The sequence below is a fragment of the Ictidomys tridecemlineatus genome, chromosome 3 (assembly GCF_052094955.1).
Source record: "Ictidomys tridecemlineatus isolate mIctTri1 chromosome 3, mIctTri1.hap1, whole genome shotgun sequence".
NCBI classification, from domain to species: domain Eukaryota; kingdom Metazoa; phylum Chordata; class Mammalia; order Rodentia; family Sciuridae; genus Ictidomys; species Ictidomys tridecemlineatus.
Window position 1 is genome coordinate 63,698,031 of NC_135479.1, and position 18,894 is coordinate 63,716,924.

Consider the following 18,894-nt stretch of genomic DNA (forward strand, 5'->3'; position numbering starts at 1 on the left):
GAGTTGCTTAGCACCTCGATTTTGCTGAACACTGAACTCGTGATCCTCCTGCCTCAGCCTCCCGAGCCACCAGGATTACAGATGTGCGCCACCACACCCAGCAGATTTGTTTTTTTATCATCTTTGCAATGTTACTATACAAATCACATTACTTTGTAGTGTTACTATCCAGCTGCTGTTTAAGGAGAGGAGAAGATGTCTGCCTGACCATACATGCACAGCTTCTGATATAATCCAGGCAGAATGGCTTCAAACAGGAAGAGGAGATGCTGGTCATTCTTAGTAGAACAAAAGGCAGGGAATCTCTATATTTCCGTCTCTGCCAACATGATCAAACAGCTCTGGATACTTAGTATAAAGATCCTGGCCTGGGACTAAGGAGGCCCAAGTTCAAGTCCTGGTACCCATTGTATGGCCCACAGCAAGACAGTATTTCTGGAGGCTGGGGCTGTAGCTCAGTGGTAGAGCATTTGCCTGGCACATGTGAGGTACTGGGTTTGATCCTCTGCACCATGCACACCTGTCATCCCAGAGGCTGGGGAAGCTAAGGCAGGAAGATCTCGAGTTCAAAGCCAGCCTCAGCAAAAGCAAGATGCTAAGCAACTCATTGAGACTCTGTCTCTAAATAAAATACAATATAGGGCTGGGAATGTGGTTCAGTGGCTGAGTGTCCCTGAGTTCAATCCCAGGTACCAAAAATAAATAAGTAAATGTATTGTGTCCATCTACAACTTAAAAAAAATTTAAATATAGTATTTCTGTAAATCTTGGTCTTATCATCTACAATAAGAGAAAAACACATATATCCTTTCCAGACCATTTAAATACAAAATCACATCAAACACAGTCCCACCTCAGACACGTTTTAAGTCAGTACACAATCAAGAATGCCTCAAGGCCAGAAGTATCTACCCTAGGGCATAGGTAGCAGCCAGCACACAGATGGCACTGAAACCAAATCAGTGCTCTGGGAAGGGAGCCCCACAGTGCAGGTAGCCAGGGAGAGCCTCTGAGCAGTATGCAGGTCAGGCCCAAGGATCCCAGGGCTCCTGACTGAGAATGGCACAGGGCACACAAACCCCACACAGGCTCCTGCACAACAGACTCCACTCAGATTCCAAGCAGAGAGCTGGTCCCTGTGAAAGTTCTTCAAGGGAAAGCCTACCCCATACAGATGGGGCCAATATCTCAGTGCTGAGAGAACAGGGGTAAAAAAATGCTCAGAGTTAGGGCAGGGTGGGGTAGAGAGTCACCTAAAGGTGGATGCGCAAGTAGGGGATCTGTGAACTATAGCTGACATATCTTCCGTGATCTTGAGTTTAGTTCTTTGTCTCCTCCTCGCCCCCCGAAAAAGTTTCTATGAGGACACTGCCATACTTGTAGTAGCTAACAAGCTGTTTAACATTTTCTACACTTTGACTCCAAAAAGAGAAATGATGCCGTCTGGCCAGCTCGTAAATCATGGGGGACTTCAAGGTCACCTGTCTTCCTAAGACATTTAGATGTAAGTCAGTAAGACAATGAGAGATGTGAGCAACAGCCAGGTCTGGGCTCAGGTCCTACCCTGCCAAGGCCTCACTGTGTCCTGTGGCCACCCAGATGGACAATGGGAGGACCAGATGGCTCTAAACTCATGAACCCATGGAAAGATGATTCTCCGCAAAGCTGTAGGCCCCAATGCCTCTGTCAGTGGGGTGAGCATACACTCAGAGGCAGTGCCCAGAGGGGCTTCTCCTGTAGCACTATCTGCCAGGCCAGCACTGGCCCGTACTGCAGACCCCTTGAGAGACCACAGGCTTGTTCCCACAATGCTACATGGACCAACCCATGTACTGAACTCCTATCTGAGCATCATTCACAAGGTCTTAAGCCCCAAAGAATATGCCCTGTGGCTTCATAGCCATGTAATTCTGGACCCAAACAGCACCATCAGCTCCTGGCAGTACAAGTTTCCAGAACCTACAAACTGCCTATGAAGGCAGTAGGGAAGGATGGGCCCCTGTGGAGATGTTCAGAAGCACACTTCAGTCTCTACAAGTGGTTCAACGTCATCAGAACACTGGGCCTGTGGCCAGGAAGAAGCCCTGACTTCCAAGTGAGAAAGACCACTGCACACCAGCAGGCAGGACGCACCTCCACTTGAGTGGACGGGGGGACACTGCTAAAAGGCCCGTGGTTTCCTTCCTTGGTCGCCTCTGGGCTGCTCCTCCTTCCTTACCCCCGTTGTCCTGCCACTGTTCCAGCCACTTTATATTCATGTATTTTTAATCTTCATAATAAATCTCTGAGTACGTACCATCACTGCCTCCACTCATCATCCAAGGAAACCAAGGACACAAGGGAACTACAAAGCCTTCAAAGGCTACAGAGCTAGAAGTGGCAGAAGCAGAATGGGAACAGAGGCCACCAGGCTCCACAGCCTGTCCCTCACCCACCAGACAACCTCTGACCTCTGCATGCCTCTCCCAAGATGAAGGCTGGAAGATAAAGACTGGTACCTGCAGGGACCTGTACCCAAGTGAGACATCCTTGGGCGTGGGGTCGGGGGAGGGGGGTCTTGTCCTGGCCAGCAGAGGTCTTCCCTTGCAACTGGGGTCAAACCCTGGAGTCTTAGGCCAGGGTTCAGGCCTTTCACGGCCCAAAGTGCATCACCAGGGAGAGTACACAGAAGGAACCCTGCAGTCAGCCCTGTGGATGAGCCAACCAGACCTCCTCCCTGCAAGCCTGGGTGTCCAGAAGTCCAGGAAGCTGACAGGAAATATGAGCTCTTCTTTGGAAGGAACTTTCCCCACATGAAGCGTAAGCGCCCGCTACCACCTGCACCCTGCTCCAGAGAGAATTAGACCAATGAGCTGGGAGCTTCATATACAGCATACTGAGGTCACATACCACACAAATTGGGATGCTCCAGGGAACAAAAAGGGCCTAGGATCTCTGGTGCCAGAACTCAGGAGAGTGGCTGTTCCCATCCCTGTCCCTGCAGGCTGCACACAGGTTGCTCACCTCCCCAAAATACAGTTTGCCAACATGTGCCACTGGAGTCCAAGACAAAGCTCCCAGATACAAAGATCTTAAGGCCACTGAGCCAAAACAAAGGCATGTAAGGTGGAGTACAGGGACACGAACTGGGCACCAGGAGCAAAGGGGGCATTTAGGAGACTTCTGTGGGAGTGAGCAAAGGACCACCTCAGAAATGAAGCTTGAGCCTGCAGAAAACTGACAAGGAGCCATGCCAGTACGCAGAGGGTGATGGGCTCATTCCTTCAGGCAACACTGGGGTGGGGGTGGAGGAAGAAAGGAACATCCCAAGAGGCTCACTCCCCCAGAGCTGCCACAGAGCCCCAACCCTTCCACCAGGTCAGGAGCAGCAAGAGTGGAGGTAAAGACACCTACCTAGCCAGTCAGTAAGACAATGACTACAGCTCAGCAGAGTTTTCTCCACGCTGACCACTCAACACAGCTGAACTCAACCTGTGTGTGTGTGTGTGTGTGTGTGACATGAACTCACATATGGGGGCCAATATCATGACCGCATTCCTGGGAACCCGAAGTGACGGAAATAGAATCAGTAGCTTTAGCTGTATATTAGTTGCAAATGTCAAACAGAAAATGACAGGAGGACACAAAATAAAGGCATGTCAAATACAGATGTTCCTGAACTTATGATGAAGTGACACCCTGATAAATCCATCATAAACTGAAAACACCCTAAGCTGAAAGTTCACTGACTACACCTGACCCACCAAACACCAGGGCTAGGCCTCGTCTGCCGTGAACATGCTCAGAACACTTTCATTAGCCCACAGATTTGGGCAAAATCACAGGCTACTTTATCATAAAGCACTGAATAGCTCATGAATGTAATGAATACTGCACTGAATGTGAGAAACAGAATGCTGAACATACCACCAACACCTACAAAGAATGTAAAGTTGAAAAATCATAGATCTGGTTGTCCCTAAACTAGGGTCCTCCTATAATGATTTGGCAAAACATAAATATGAGCCCAAACCAAAATTGGGGTGGTAACTACTTGGGGTATTTTTATATATAACTTTTCTGGAAATACATTTCACAAACAATTCATCCATCTGCAATTTAACAGTTTATAGTGCAAGCATCACCACAGGCAATTTTAGAAGTATTTCTATCACCACAAAAAGGAAATATGTGCTTTTTAGTAATCACTTCCTAAACCTGCCATCTCTCCCACTCCGGTCTTGTGCTCTCTACAGATTTGCCTGTTCTGGACAGTGCATGTAAGTGGAGTCATGACACATGAACTTCTGCGACTTCTGTCTTCAGCCCTTCCTGAGAGCCAGCACCTCGCGCCTGCACTTCACTAATTCCCCAGGAGCCCCTAAAGGCAGGAAGAAAAAATGGGCCAGTCTGAGCATGCCAGCCACCAGAAGAGACACCCATCCACAGTCACTGGGCTCCGTGTCCTGCCCCCCTCCGCCAGCCCTATGCCCACTGGCCTGATCCTCAATCAAGTCTCAATCACACTGCACCCTCATCAGATCCATGCTGGCAGGGGCTGGGCTGTGTGCCAGGTGTGTGGGGTCTTCAGGAATACAGTCCAGCCTGAGCCAGACCAGCAGTTCTCAAAGTGTAGGAGTCTCTGATGTCCTTTTGGGGATTCGTGAGCCAAAACTATTTTTATAAAAATGCTAAGGCACCACTGCCTTTTTCACTCTTATTGGTTCACGAGCATACAGCAGAGCCTGCCCCAAAACCACACAACCTGATACTGCAAAAGGATGACTGCAGAGGGTAGGCGAATCCAGCTGCCTTTCATCAGATGGATGCGAAAGCAATTTCCAAAAAGGTAGAATAATGTGACTCTTCTCAGCCGACTGCTTTTAGTTTAGAAAAGTTATTTTTCAGAAAATTATGTTGCTTATATAAACATGTAAACAGATTTGTTATTTTTAAATGAGCCATAGGTATCTTAAAATGTCTCCATTTTAATTTCTAATATAGTAAGTACCAAGAGACATATTCCCATAAACAAAACATATTCACATCAACTTTGATGGCCTCAATAATCAAGATTGTAAAGGGGTCCAGAAGCCAAAGTCTGAGAAGCACTGACCTACCCAATCACCCGCCCGCTAGCTACCCAGAGTTGCCTCTCTAACTGCGCTGGTCCGGTTCCTGCCAGCCCAAACACAAACTTACTTTTATGACCACCTCCTGGTTTCTACTCCAGTCCTTTCCACATGACAGCACTGCCTTAAAAGGCGACATCTTAACCCAGACTTCTTCCAGTAGCTGTGTTACCTACAGTCTAAGTGGAAATCAAACAGGCTCCCAGACAACAGGCAGACAGAACCACCTTCCTCCCCAGGATGCCAGCCTCAGCCTCTGCTTCTGCCTCTGCCTCGGGGAGAAGGCCCAATGGAGGCAGAACCTGCTCCCACAGTCAGGGAGCGCCCCCTGGGTCCCACCTCCCACAGGGGACTGACACACTGCATGTTCAAAGCACCTCAACTGTGCCACAGAGATCACTGTCCCATGGGAGGGTTACGAGACAGAAATGCAGGGGACCCTGTGGAACGTGCACCTGTCCCGCTTCCCTGGAACTGCTCAACTGTCACTTGAAGGATAATGTGGGGCTCACTGGCCTGAGCCTCATCTGCCACCTCCAGTAACAGTTCAGGGGGACCTCTGAGGGAAAAGATGGCATCCCAGACACCATCAAAGGATGCTCTGACGGTACACATGCTATCTACTTTTTTTTGTATACATATTTCATTCTACTAAAACTATTATTGAAGGCATTGAAGTCAATCAATGATGATGAGATTGTGAAGCCCCCCAGAGACTATGCTTCAGGGGCCACTGCAGGCTGTGGGGTGGGAGACAGGGATGGGGTGCCTCAGGCAGAGTCATTCCTCCTCCCGGTCTTTAACACAAAAGCTTCCACATATCATACATGAGAGTTTCATGCTTTGTTTCAAGAGATGAGGTGTGCTGCTGTCAAAGAAAGTCAGAAAACTGGTTAACACCATAACCAACAGGACACTAAAGGTCTTTCCCTCCAGCCAACCCCAGGATCTTCTGGGGCCTGATATCGGGTACTGTGGGCCCCGCACCAGCAACTCTCGGGCCCCTTGCACTCAAGTGGATCCAAATCTCCCTAAGTTATCCTGCCTTTAAGGCCTACCCCCTTCAGCCCTTCTCCCAACAATACTTAAGGCTCAACTTATCTCTGCAGCTTAGTGGGTTTTCAGGCTAGACAAAAAAAAAAAGAAGAGACCTCCACGTGGTTGAGCCAACCCTGCACACAACTCAGCCTCCTGTGCCAGCATCTTCGAGCTATACCAGTGCTTACAACCAAAGGGGTGCCCTCAGACCCAGTTTCCCATCCCAGATGCACCAAGTGAGGAGCATCGGGATTTATACAGCTTCCTGCAGGGTCCACCACCAGCTCCATCCTCCCACTCAAAGGGCTGCAGGCCAACTGCTGTGCTGATTCAACCAAAGCTCAATGGCAGAAATGCTGCAGACCAGTCTCTACCATTAGGAAAAGATCAGGTCTCTACCCAAAAGAGCTAAGAGATGTACAAACAAAAACCTGTACATGAGGGCTGAGGACGCAGCTTAGTTGGTACAGTGCTTGTCTTGCACCCATAAATCCCTGGGTTTGATCCCTAGCACCCAAAAAAAAAAAAAAACCAACACCTGTACATGAATGCACACAGCAGCTTCTTCCCATCTGCCAAAAGGTAGTAACAACCCAGATATCCAACAACTGAGGAATGATAAACAAAATGTGGTACATCCACACAACGGAAAATATTCAGCCATAAAATTCTGACCTGTACCACTAGGAGAATGAACCCCCAAAACATGTTGAGTAAGAAGCCAGACCAAAGGTCACACATTGTATGATTCCATTTTAAGGAAATTTCCAGAATAGGTAAATCCAGAGATAGAAAACAGAGTCATAGCAGCTGAGGCCTGAGGAGAAGGAGAAGGGAATAACTTCGTGATCATGAGTGTCCTTCTGGGGCACAGAAAATGTTTTCAGCTAGAGTGGGGTGGCTGTTTCACAACACTGCAAATGTACTAAAATGCAACCAAATTGTACACTTTAAAATGGCTAATTTTATGTCATATGAATTTCACCCCAAAGAACACAAACAAGAATAAAACCCGCAGCAGTCCTCAGCACCCTGAGTACCTAGAGGGCAGGCTGGAGGCTGCTGGCCATGCTCATCCTCTCCTCCACGCCTCTGCCCACACGAGGCATTGCAAGCCCTACCCCTGCCTGGGCTCCTCCCTGGACTCCAGCAGCTGGAGTGGGGGGCAGGGGGACATTTTAAAAAGCCTCTTCCCTGTTTGGTCTTGACAGCACGCCCATGACCGCGGGATTTTTGGAACATGACGCCATTCGTGGCAAAAGGAGGAATGCTGGAGAATGCGTGGGGACAAACTCATGGGGCAACAGCTTTGCAGGGAAGAGTCATGCCCTGTTCCACAAAAAGCTGCCCTTCCCACTAAGAAACAGGTAGGGCAGGAGAGTGGGATGAGGAAGGAAAGAGACAGGAAGTCTAAACAAGGACAGTCCAAATCACAGCCTGCAGCCCCACCCCTCCCAGCAGGTCAGCACTAGGCCAGAAGGCCTTCCGAGCCCTCTCAGTCTGTGGGACAGAGTAAAGAGGCCTCACCCAGCTCTCCCACTGAAGTGCACTGCCTCTCCCCACCCAGTCTGCTTATCTCTCTACCTACCAGGCTGCTGTGAAGGTAATGAGTTAACAGTGAACTGGCACAGAGTGATTTCTGTTAGTTATGAATAACACCACCAGTACAATAAATAATCCAGAACATGCCAACTGCTCCTAGAGTTCAGTCCAGGAAAACCTCCACCACAGGAGGCTGCAGGGCCATGGGAGCCAGCCAAGCCCTCCAGGAAGTCCAAGTCCTCACGGGCTTCCAGGCAGGAAGGCAGATGTGCAGCTGGGAAGCAGTAGGCTCTGTCTGCCCAGGTGACATCTATCTGTCTGTGAGAAAACCTTCCCAGGCTCTATAAAAGGGAGGCTTCTACTTGTTTGGACTGTCTTTAAGTTTCCTTGGCAGAGGCTCTATTGCCTCCAAGAACAGTGACTGGTAAAGGCTATGGGAAGACAGGTCAGAGACGGCTGGGCTTTGGGGCTTACGTTTGGTGGGCTGGGGGTAGACAGAAATAGAGGTTTGAGAGCCAACCCTCCCACAAAATCATGGTAGCAGGTCCCCTAACTGGGCCCATTTTCTCAATTGTAGCTTCAGTTTGGAACTCAAGATCCCCAAAGTCCCTCTAACTTGAATATCCGATCCTCTGTTTAGCTCTAGGGACACCTGCCACTCCCTGCGTGGCATGTGCCCCAGCTGGCCCAGGGCCTAGCCACAGTGGACTTTCAAGAGCAAATGTTAGACCGACACACTGAGTGTGACCCAAGGGCAGGGCCCATATTCCCAGAGAGGATCTTGCTGTATGGTCAGTGCTTACAAAATGTACCCCATTTACTGGGCACCCACTCTATGACCTAGTATTTACGAACTCAGCTCTTCCTATGCATCCTAAAGTTCACAAAAATCTTGCCCACATCTTCCATAATCCTCACTGGCATCCAAAGAGGGGTGTTATCATAACTCCTAGTTCTCAGATGAGGGCATTAGTTATCTAATGTTCAATCAGCATGGAAAATGCTGGACGTGAACCAGCAGTGAGTTGGAAGCCCCTGCTCCCCACTATTTCACTTCTCTTACCTGGCACACTGAAAGAAATGTAGGGCTATCAGAGTTCTAGGTCACAGCACATCCCAAGCATAAGCCATGCCCGCACCTAGACCCTATGGGGCTCTGAAGCAGCCGCACCTCTAGAGGCTCACCCAGTACTGACAATGAGATTCTGGGTGTGGGCCAAGGATCCTGAAGATGGGGTCCCTTTCTCTGGCTCAGCTGCTCCTACTTCAGCTATGGGCAGGACCAGAAAGAGGTAAGAAAATGCATGTGGAAAGTGCACCAGAGCCTCCTAGGTCTGTTAACCTGTGCTTCAGGCCAGGCACGGTGGCGCACACCTGTAATCCCAGTGGTTTAGGAGGCTGAGGCAAGAGGATCACGAGTTCAAAGCCAGCCTCAGCAAAAATGAAGGGCTAAACAACTCAGTAAGTCCCTGTCTCTAAATATAATACAAGATAGATTTGGGGATGTGGCTCAGTGGTTGAGTACCCCCGAGTACAAACCTCAGTATCCCCCCCAAAAAACGTGTTTCAGAATTTGTGGGAGATCGAGGCTGTGGCTATTTCCGGACTCTGAATTCCTCTCTCAGGGAAAAAAAAAAAAGTGCTTCCTGTTCAGGGCTACACCAAAGGTGTGGTCACTGCCACAGGCCAACAGCCTGTCTGGGGGACATGGGACTCTGTTTGGCTGAGAAGAGGTGAGACCTGAGTAATAAACTGTGCACAGCCCTGTACCAACCCCACACAGACCCACACCCCAGAACTCAGGAATCCAAGTTAGGGCCAGGCCCTGTTCCTGATAGCAAAGGTTAGCCTTATCAGGTACACAGAGGCCAAACAGGACTTTGGAAAAACCCATGTTGGCCTTCCTATGACCTAGACAGGTCACTGAACCTCTCCAGTCTCAGCTGCTCCCTCTGCTAAGTAGAGACAATCCCTCGATTGCTTAATGGAGGGAACGGGTGGGGGCACAGCAGATCCTTTCTCCCAGGGCTAGGAACTCACAGCTGCAATTTATTCGGTAATACACCAGCTCTACTACCAACCTGCCCCAGCCACACAGAAACAGTACTAAGTTTGTAAGTCAAAGTGGCCCTCCCAGTGGCAGGGAAGCAAGCTCAGATACGTTGTGAAGACTGGTCTGAGAGTCTTGTGGAAGCAAGCTCTGTATCACAGCCCCATTATGGAGCAGCTTTGGTGATTCTGAGTGGGTCACGCAAACTCTCCAAAATTCAGTGACCCCTTCTCTGCCAGGGACCATGCTGTCACCAGCCCTGCTGGCTCCTAAGGCCTGTGTGAGATCATGGGATCCAACATTTGATTCAGTATGTGGAAGCTCAGAGTGATACCACAGGCCCATTCCTGTGCAGACCGCCATTGCGACAGCCCTGACATCAGAAAAGGTCACTGTCCACTGCAACATGCAAGCCCCAAGCTGAGCCCCAGGAGAGGAAGGAGCTGGAAGGGTTACAGGTTCCAGGCAAAAACCAGGCTACAGGGCTGGGGTTGTGGCTCAGCCGTAGAGTGCTGGCCTAGCACCTGTGAGGCCCTGGGTTCGATCCTCAGCACCACCTAAAAATAAATAAAATAAAGGTATAAAAAAATAATACTTCAGCTAAAAAAAAAAAACACACACCAGGCTGTGGTTTCATGTGAACTAGGATGACCTTGACTGAGAAAACCAATGAATGGTTTGGAAGATTCCAGTCTCCAGAGACAAAATGCCAGCAAATCGACCCGCCAGGCTCCCTCACCCCCAAAGAAAGGGGTGATACTATGGGAGTGGTGGAGAAGAACGGCGGTAGCTCCATCCCAAGGCAGCTGCGGAAACTGCTGAAACTGGAACAAGCACAAAACCTGGGGCAGAGTTTTCAAACCTGCCCCACTAACAGCCTCCCCCCCACACACACACACACAAACACACACAACCCAAGTGCCCTGGGGCGAGGCAGGGTTCCAGGCTTCACCCACCACCCAGAGTCCTGTTGCTTTTCCGGTGAGATACATAGAATTTCTGAACCAGTAAAAGGCTCCAAAGTTAATGAAAGCCATTGAACTGGTCCAACTGTGTCATTCAGAGGGGAAAGGATAGCCTGGAGAACAAGTTTCCCAGGATAAAAGAAAGGTCTGTTTTCTTGGGTCGAAAGCTTCCAAGTTAGCATCAATGCTCCAGCTCCTGGCCCTGCTCCACCAGCACAGAGCAAGGGGTATGGGCAGCAGGATGTGCTCCCCTCTGCCTGGCTGCAGGGCTCTCTCCTTCTTCAAGACTAAATGGCAGACTGGGGGCAGTTCAAAGACAAACACTGAAATCAAACTTCTTGATTTCAGCTACACAGGTTGAAGGTCCTAATAGTCACAAGATAGCCCAAACTAAGGCTCCTCTCCACAGAAGATACTAGCACACTCTCAGTATAAATTGCCAAGAGCAGAGATGCTCAGGACTCCAGGTTCCGTGGGCACACCATGTCCTGCCTATGATCAGAAAGTGGGCACCTAAGTCACGTTCCTGGGTCACCCTGCACTGTACTCTGAGAATCCAGGTCTTGGGACTGCCGTCTACTGTGAGTCAAGGAAAATGAGGAAAAGGTCAAGTAAAAGGCTAGTAACACTAGGAGGCAACCATCAAACACTGGAGGGACACAGAAGAGCTAAGAGCCATGGAAGACAGCAGTCACATGGCCAGGAATGCAGGGTTTGAGAGGGAGCCACAGAAGACTACTACACTAGCAGCCTGTCCCCCAAACTCACCCCCACAGGGTGGTCCTGGGGACAGTCCCGCTGGTTTCTGGTTAGAAAGCTCCTGTTTTGCCCTCAAACCATGGCCCTCAACAGGGGTAGGGCTCATAGCCCAAAGACAATTTCCAAACACATCAAAAGGAGTCACCAAAGAAGATGCCATATTCACAGGGAAAAAAACTCAAAAGTTTGCAAAATGGGGACAGGAAACAAACAGAAGTGATAGGTCCAAGAGAACCACCTCAGCAACCCTCCAACCCTAGGCCATCTGCAGGACACCACCACAGAGGAAGCCGGAGAAAGGAAGAAGCGACTGGCACAGCCTTCCCAGCAATGGGCCAGCACTGGAGGCCTAGGCCACATGCGGCTGCTGGCAACTGGGAAGGTGGCTGGTCTCACCTGAACTGTGCCCTAAGGCAAAACACAGCTTTTTTATGTGTCGAAATGACACTATTTTGGATATATGAGGTCAAATAAAATATAATTAAAAATCTATTTCACCTGTTTCTTTTTATTTTTTAACAAGGCAACTAGAAAGTTTTAAATTATATCTGTGACTTCCACTTTAGTTCTATTGAACAGGACTGGTGTAATCCAGGGGTTGGCAAGCTACACACATATGCCAAATCTAGCCTGCCATCTGCTTTTTAAGGCTCAAAACCAAGAATAGCTTTTATATTTTTAAATGGTTGTGTAAGTACCTACATAAATGCCTCAACTTTACCTGCTAGCCTACAAAACCTTAAGTATTTACTCCTGGCCCTTTAAGGAAAAAATTCTAATCCCTAGTCTAGATTCCAGAAACAATCAGATATTCTCTTCAGGTAAAACAAGGAACAGAGGACAGATGGGGGGGCGGGTGTGGAGTGATTCTTGCACATTTTTTTTAATTGAAATAAAATTCACAGAACATAAAATCAACAATTTTAAATGAACTTTTCAGTGGCATTTAGTATATTTCATAATGTTGTGCAACCAGTGCTTCCATCTAGTTCCAAACCATTTCATCACCCTCAAAACAGAACCCCAATCCCATTAGCAGTCCCTCCTCCCGGCCCTTCCCTCAGCCTCTGGCAACCACTAATCTGCTTTCAGTTTCTATGGACTTACCTGTTCTGGACATTTCATTCATACGGAATCATACACTATATGCCCTTTTATGTGTGGTCCTTTTACTTGGCATCATGTTCTCTAGGTTCATCCGTGTGGTGGCATGTCTGAGTACTTTGTGACCTTTTAGAACAAGTGACATTTCATTGTACAAATACTCAAATTGCCCACTCATCCATTTGTTGATGGACATTTAGATTGTTGCCACCTTTTGGCTACTTTGAATAGTGCTCTCAGGAACATTCCTATGTAAGTACTGATATGAACATACATGGTTTTAATTCTTCTGAGCATGTATCTCAGAGTGGAACTGCTAGCTTCATGAGGATTCTGTTTCACTTCTTGAGGAGCCGCAAAACAATGGCTGCACCATCTTACTCCTACCAGCAATTCACAAGGGTTCCAATTTCTTCCCATCATCACCAACACTTGGTAAATTCTGTTTTTAGAATTCTAGCTATCTTAATGGTATCTCATTGTGGTCTTGATTTGCACTTTCTTGATGACAGTGAGCATCTTTTCATGTGCTTGTTGGCCATTTGTAATGGGATTTTGTGTGCCTGGGATTTTGTGTGTCTGAGATTTTGACATATCCCTGCCAAACAATGCGCCAACCCACCCATAAATTATACTTCTTCTAGAAAGTGTGGGCATGATATATTGAAATAAATGCCAGGTCAGATAAAAAAAAGTTCTGTGCCCTGGAACTTCTAAGAATATCACAGGAGTAAAGGTACCCCTGAAGAAATGCCCCACTGAGACTTGGTCCTAGCCCACCCATCTATGTCAAGGATCCCGGCAGCCATGGCAGTATCAAACCAGGAAGACTGAGAGTCGTGGGAAAGATCAAGCCCACTTTCATTACCAGTTGGGGAAACTGAGCCCTCAAGAAGGAAAAGATCCAGCCACGCCCCATGATGAAACAAGGAAAGGCATGGGTCAGGAATGCAATCCAAATGCAACAGCTCCTCCCACAGTAAGAGAATGAGACGCCCCATCAGGTCCATACCCACTGTGGACCCAGAAGACCCACACCCAGGCTGGAGGCTGAGGACTCTGTACTCCAAACCTGCTTCTGCCACTAACCACCAACAATCTCTGATCCACCTCCCAGCTTACCCTGCCCTCCCTCTCTTCTGTGGGCCCATCACATGGGGATTCCCATAGCTTGCTCCCCCTCCCCCAGTGGTCACACTCACTCCTAGGACTTCAGCAACCACCTTCACATAGCCAACCCTAGCCCCCACCCTCACCAAAGCCCTAACCATCATCTCCTACTTTTTGAGTGGGTCACTCCACTAAGTACTATAATAGGCATTCACTACCACAAGGTCAAATATACCACAGTAGTTGAGGCCCTCCCCCCATCCCCACATCTACTCTAAATCTGTTATCCTCAATATTGTGTTGAAGGCGCTTCTACATACCCCTTTCCTCAATCCCACCTGTACTCCACCACAACACCTTATCCCCAACGTCACCCTTTCCCATCACTGGTCTGGAGAATCAAGACCTTATCCCCAAGGTCACCACCTCCCAGCAATGGTCTGGAGAATATATAGCAACCCGCCTGGACCTCTCTCAGAGCTCCACTACTTCTGCCTCTAGCCACAGTGATTTTCCTGAAGACTAAATCTGACAAATTTTAAAAGTGTAAAAATAACTATAAAATAACTAAGAAAATATTAGTGACTATTTAATAAACTTTGGCAAGAAGGCCTTCCTACATGAGATTAAAACTGCAAGCTATAAAGGATAACAGAGATTTAACTGTGTTCATTGTATCTTACTTTATACTTTGAAGCTGAGGACTGAACCCAAGGCCTTGTACATGCCCAAGCACATACTCTTATCACTGAGCTACATTCCCAGTTTCATAAGAAAAACAACCATGTATAAAGAGACAAATGACACTCGGAAAAAATATTTGCCATATATAACAGCAAATTTCTATCTAGAGGAGGGTGGGCAACCATGGCTCACAGGAATAATCCTGCCAGCTGCCTGTTTTTTTTTTTTTGTAAATAAAATTTTATTGAAACATAGTCATACTCATTAGTTTATATATTGTCTACAGCTCATTTTGTACCATGACCACAAAGTTGCCACAGAGATCATAAAGGTTAAAATATATTAGTATCTGGCCTTTTACAAAAAAAGTCCACAGACCCCAATGACCTAAAGCATACACAAATCAATGGGGGACAGGAGGAAAATGAAATCAATGAAAAAATGGACAAACAAGCAAGTAATCCACAAGAGAAACAAAAACACTCAAATATTATAAGGAGAGACTTAACCTCATGTAATTTGGGAAATTATTAAGGAATTAAATCATTTGATAATATCCAGCCCTGGAAATGTTATGACATAGCCTTTTTTGGAAAGCAATTTGGTGGTATCTGTAAAAAAAAAATTTAACGCACTGGATGTCAACCCAGCCGTTCTATTTTTAGGCATCTGCCCCCAGAGAAATACTTGCATTTGCGCACGCACGCACACATGCCCAAAAACATTTATAACACTGTATGCTGAAACATTCACTATTTATAACAGCAAAACTCATCAGTAACCTTGATGTCCATCAATCAGGGAATGGGTTAAATCACAGCACATCCTTAGTGGTCTAACAGGCAAAACAATATTGATATATTTATATGTAACACCATGAAAAGAGCTCTGAGATATTCCTAAACAGGAAAAGAAATTGGAAATACATGAACACAATTCAGGTTTAAAAGCATATCTGTGTTCATATGTACACAGAGAAATGCACAGGAGGGCAGAGGGACTGCAGGACAGGATGACAAGTAACAACTAACTGTGGCTTCGTACCTAACCCAGACCACTCTGAATTCCAGTGGTGAGAAGAAGGCAAGGAACTCCTCTGTCCCAAATCTACACTGGCAACATAATCATCCTTGACATTAGTGCCCTCAGGATGTGCTCATGGGATGGCCACTGTAGACCCTGAACAGCGGTAGGACAAAGAACGAGGACTTAAGGATCCTGGCTCTCTCCCTACACTAGGCAAGTTGTTTCTCTTCTCCAGGTTTCAGTCTTCTCACCGGCAAGAGAAAGTGGTAAGATCAGCTGATCTCCAGGTCCCTTCCAGGTCTGATGCCAGAATACAGGCCCTGGAAGAGCTCTTGTACCTCTCTAGGGGAAAACCAACCAACCAACCAACAAAACCCACAGCTGAGGAAATAGAGCTCAAATCAGGATGTTCTGAGGAATGTCCGCCCTGGGAAGATGACATCCCAAGAGCAAAAGCTGTCCCTCCTCCCTGGGCCCAGTGTCCAGGCCTATTAAAGAGAGGGTGGCCTCCGTGGCTGCTGATGTATCTTCCAGCTTGGACTGTCTAAAATAAGCCCGGGGCAGGGAGGGGCAAAAGGAAGCAGGGGCTTGGGAGAGACCAATGGGAACTGACTGGCTCAGGTTTTCTAATGGAGCCATAAGGATGAGAGAGAGCAAGAGGCTGGGGGAGGGCCGCCGGATGCACAGAGCAGCAGTGAAGCTGTTGGCAACAGCCCCGAGTTTCCCTCCTCTCTTTTCAAGAGCAGTTTCTTCCTGAAAGATCCCAGGAGGTAGAAGGCTGGGCTAATCTCTCCCAGCACAAATAACCCCACTCATTATTTCAGGAACTATCATTCCAGTTGTGCCCTGGAGGTCTCAGGCCTGTTTCAAAATCCACAATTCAACTTTGAATACACTGAAAGAGTACAGTACTTCAAATTTTCCTCTACCCTTGAATCCAATTAATAATCAACAGATTGTTTTAAAAAAAATATTTAACAACTTCTACTCAAGCATGCAAATTCCACTCTAGTGTATCCAAGCTTAAGAATCAAAAAAATTAAAAAAATAAATTAAAAAAAAACCAGCCACCTATGGTATAAACACCTAATTTATCAATTTGGGCAGGTGCTTAGAATAACCAGGCAACTTTCAAGCCTCTCTCAAAACAGCCCAAAACTTCTTAAAGTTGGCTCTTCTATGACCAGTTTTTTGTTTGTTTGTTAAATTGTTAGAGGGGGGAAAAAAGTTGAATTAAATATCATTCCTTGCTTTACACAACAGTTCCATGAGGGAAGTAAGCCACTGACCAACTTACAGATAAGGAAATTAAAATAATACAGAGCTAAAAGAACTTGTTCAAGGTCACACCACTGAGAGTGACAGCCAAGACTGGAAACAAAGTCTCCCCACTCCTCTTCACCATAGGAACTGCTTCCCAGAAAGAAAAAAAAAAAAAGCATCAAGATGAAAAGAGGAAATCAAGTTTTTCCTCTCTTGAAAGGCCACCCCCCTCCCCTCCAGAACACCTCTGGAGCACTGCACTTCCCAGGACGACCTGCAGCTAAGGCCTTGAGTTTGGGTAAAGCTTCTTGGCCTTTCGGCTGGTGGAAACCTGACCTCAGAGAAAGCCACCGCATCCAGGGCCATAACCCCTGCCCCTACCACCCTGCTCCGGTCTGCCCTGTAAACAAGTCAAACCATGCTTGTACTTAAGTGGCATCAAAAACAGGCCAGAACACTTCAAAGCCATGTTTTCTGTCTAAGGGGGTTCTTTTGCAAAAGGAGTGGCTACAACTAGGTCACACCGGACTGGAATGTGAAGGGAGCTCCCCTGGCCTCATTCAGGGAGTTGAGAGAAAGCTCTGAAGAGGATGGAGACTAGGGGTGAGAGGGTGAGCCAGGGTGCACAGGTCCAAACCAAGGAGGGGCAAACAAGGCCTGAAATCCACCTGTGCAGGGGTTCCCAAGGGTTCCCCAGGGACTGCAGTCCCTAAACCAACGCTGTGTTTTTGGTGTCTTGACTCTGATGCAAGTTTGGGAGCTACTAAAGCCTTCAACTGACAGATAAGCCTGGAGGAGTGAACCACATCTTAGCTGGAACCCCTAGGTCTTCTCATTCCCAGTCCTTGACCAAGAACTGGAGAGGCTGGGGGGGGGGGGCGGGGAGTGCAGGCCCTTGCTCTCCCTTCAACAACAACAACAACAACAACAACAAAATGTCCTTTCAGTGGAAGTTCAAAAGCAAGAGCCTCCTCCCTAGACTTGGAGACCCTCCACCCCAGACTTGGAGACCCTCGCCTCTCTTCTGTCCCCGAGGGTGACAAGGATTTAGGTCAGGATGGGTCCCACAAGGCAGAAGGCCATGCATGCAGGGTCCACCCAGACAAGCCAATCCCTGGACAGTCTTGAGTCCCCAATACAAGAGTCTGTGGGTGCAGGGTGGAAAAGGGGGTGGGGGTTGGGGGGGTCCCTGCCAAACATCAAGCAATTCCCAAGGCGCTTTGTTCCTAGGAGGAGAAAACAGGCATTTTTGAGTCACCCAAAAAAAAAAGGCATGAATCACACGGCAGGGTTGTGGGAACGGGAAAGGATGTTATTTTTCGGCATACTTGAGGATTTTCCCTTTGTCCTGACTCTATCCGTCCTCCTCCACCCCCCAGCCGCAGCCCCAGCCCCAGCACTCACGCATACATTTTTTCTTTTTTTTCCTGCTCCATTTTTATTCCCCCCACGGCCTTCAGAGGCGCCCCGGCCCTGGCCCGCCTCAGGGGCGCGCGACGCGGGGCTCCGGGCTCCAGGACCCCAGGGTCGCCCGCCCCCCCCCCCGCGTCCCCGCGCCGCTCACCTGCGTCAGGTCTTCGTCGTTGAGCAGATGCGACTCCCGGGGCTTGAAGCAGTTCTGACACTTGCTCTTGTTGAAGATGTTGGCCTGGAATTTCCTGCACGGATTCTCCTTGGCCGCCGACATGGTCGTCGCAGCGGCAGCGGCGGCGGCGGCGGCGGCGGCGGCGGCGCCGCAGGCCGGGCCCGCGCGCTCCCGGCGGGTCGGGGCTCAGCGCAGCCGCCGCCGCATCCCCGGCCGGCCCCCGCCGCGGGCCCGGCCCTGCCTCTCCCGCGGCCCGGCTCGCCGCACGCCGAGGCTGCCGCGCCGCCGCCGCCGCCGCCGCCGGGCCTCACAGAGCGCGCGCCGCCCCGCGCCCGCCCGCACTGCCGCCGCCCGGCCGCCTCGGGCCCATGGACGCAGCCCCCTGGCCTCTGCCTCCCGCCGCCGCGGCCGCCTCTCAGGCGCCGGTCACCACCGGCCCCCGCTGGTCACCCCCGCTGCCGCTGCTTTGGGCGCCCGCGGCCGCTGCAAACGGGAGCGGAGCGCCTCGCGCACTCCGGGCGGGGCGGGCGGGCGGGCGGGCGGCGCGGGCGGGCGCCGGGCGCGCGGGGCGGGGCCCGCACCGAAGTGATCGGCAACCCCGCCAGCCAATAGCGGCCGTGCGCTCCCGCTAACAAAGAAACCCCTGGGCCAATAGCA

The 18,894-nt window shown here is 49.1% G+C and overlaps 1 protein-coding gene across 10 annotated transcripts in view; it reads right to left on the reverse strand.

Moving 5' to 3' along the window:
* Mprip (myosin phosphatase Rho interacting protein) overlaps positions 1-18,393 on the reverse strand; it is a 133,544-nt gene extending 115,151 nt beyond the window's left edge. For 3 of the 10 annotated variants that reach the window (XM_078043045.1, XM_078043044.1, XM_078043042.1), the window contains exon 1: positions 18,217-18,392. In XM_078043045.1, the coding sequence (XP_077899171.1) occupies positions 18,217-18,339 (123 nt within the window). In that variant the 5' untranslated portion in view covers positions 18,340-18,392. Of the gene's footprint in view, positions 1-18,216 lie in introns of all 10 variants that reach the window. The other 7 variants (XM_078043046.1, XM_078043041.1, XM_078043047.1 and 4 more) reach the window with 4 other exon arrangements.
* Positions 18,394-18,894: the final 501 nt, after the last annotated feature.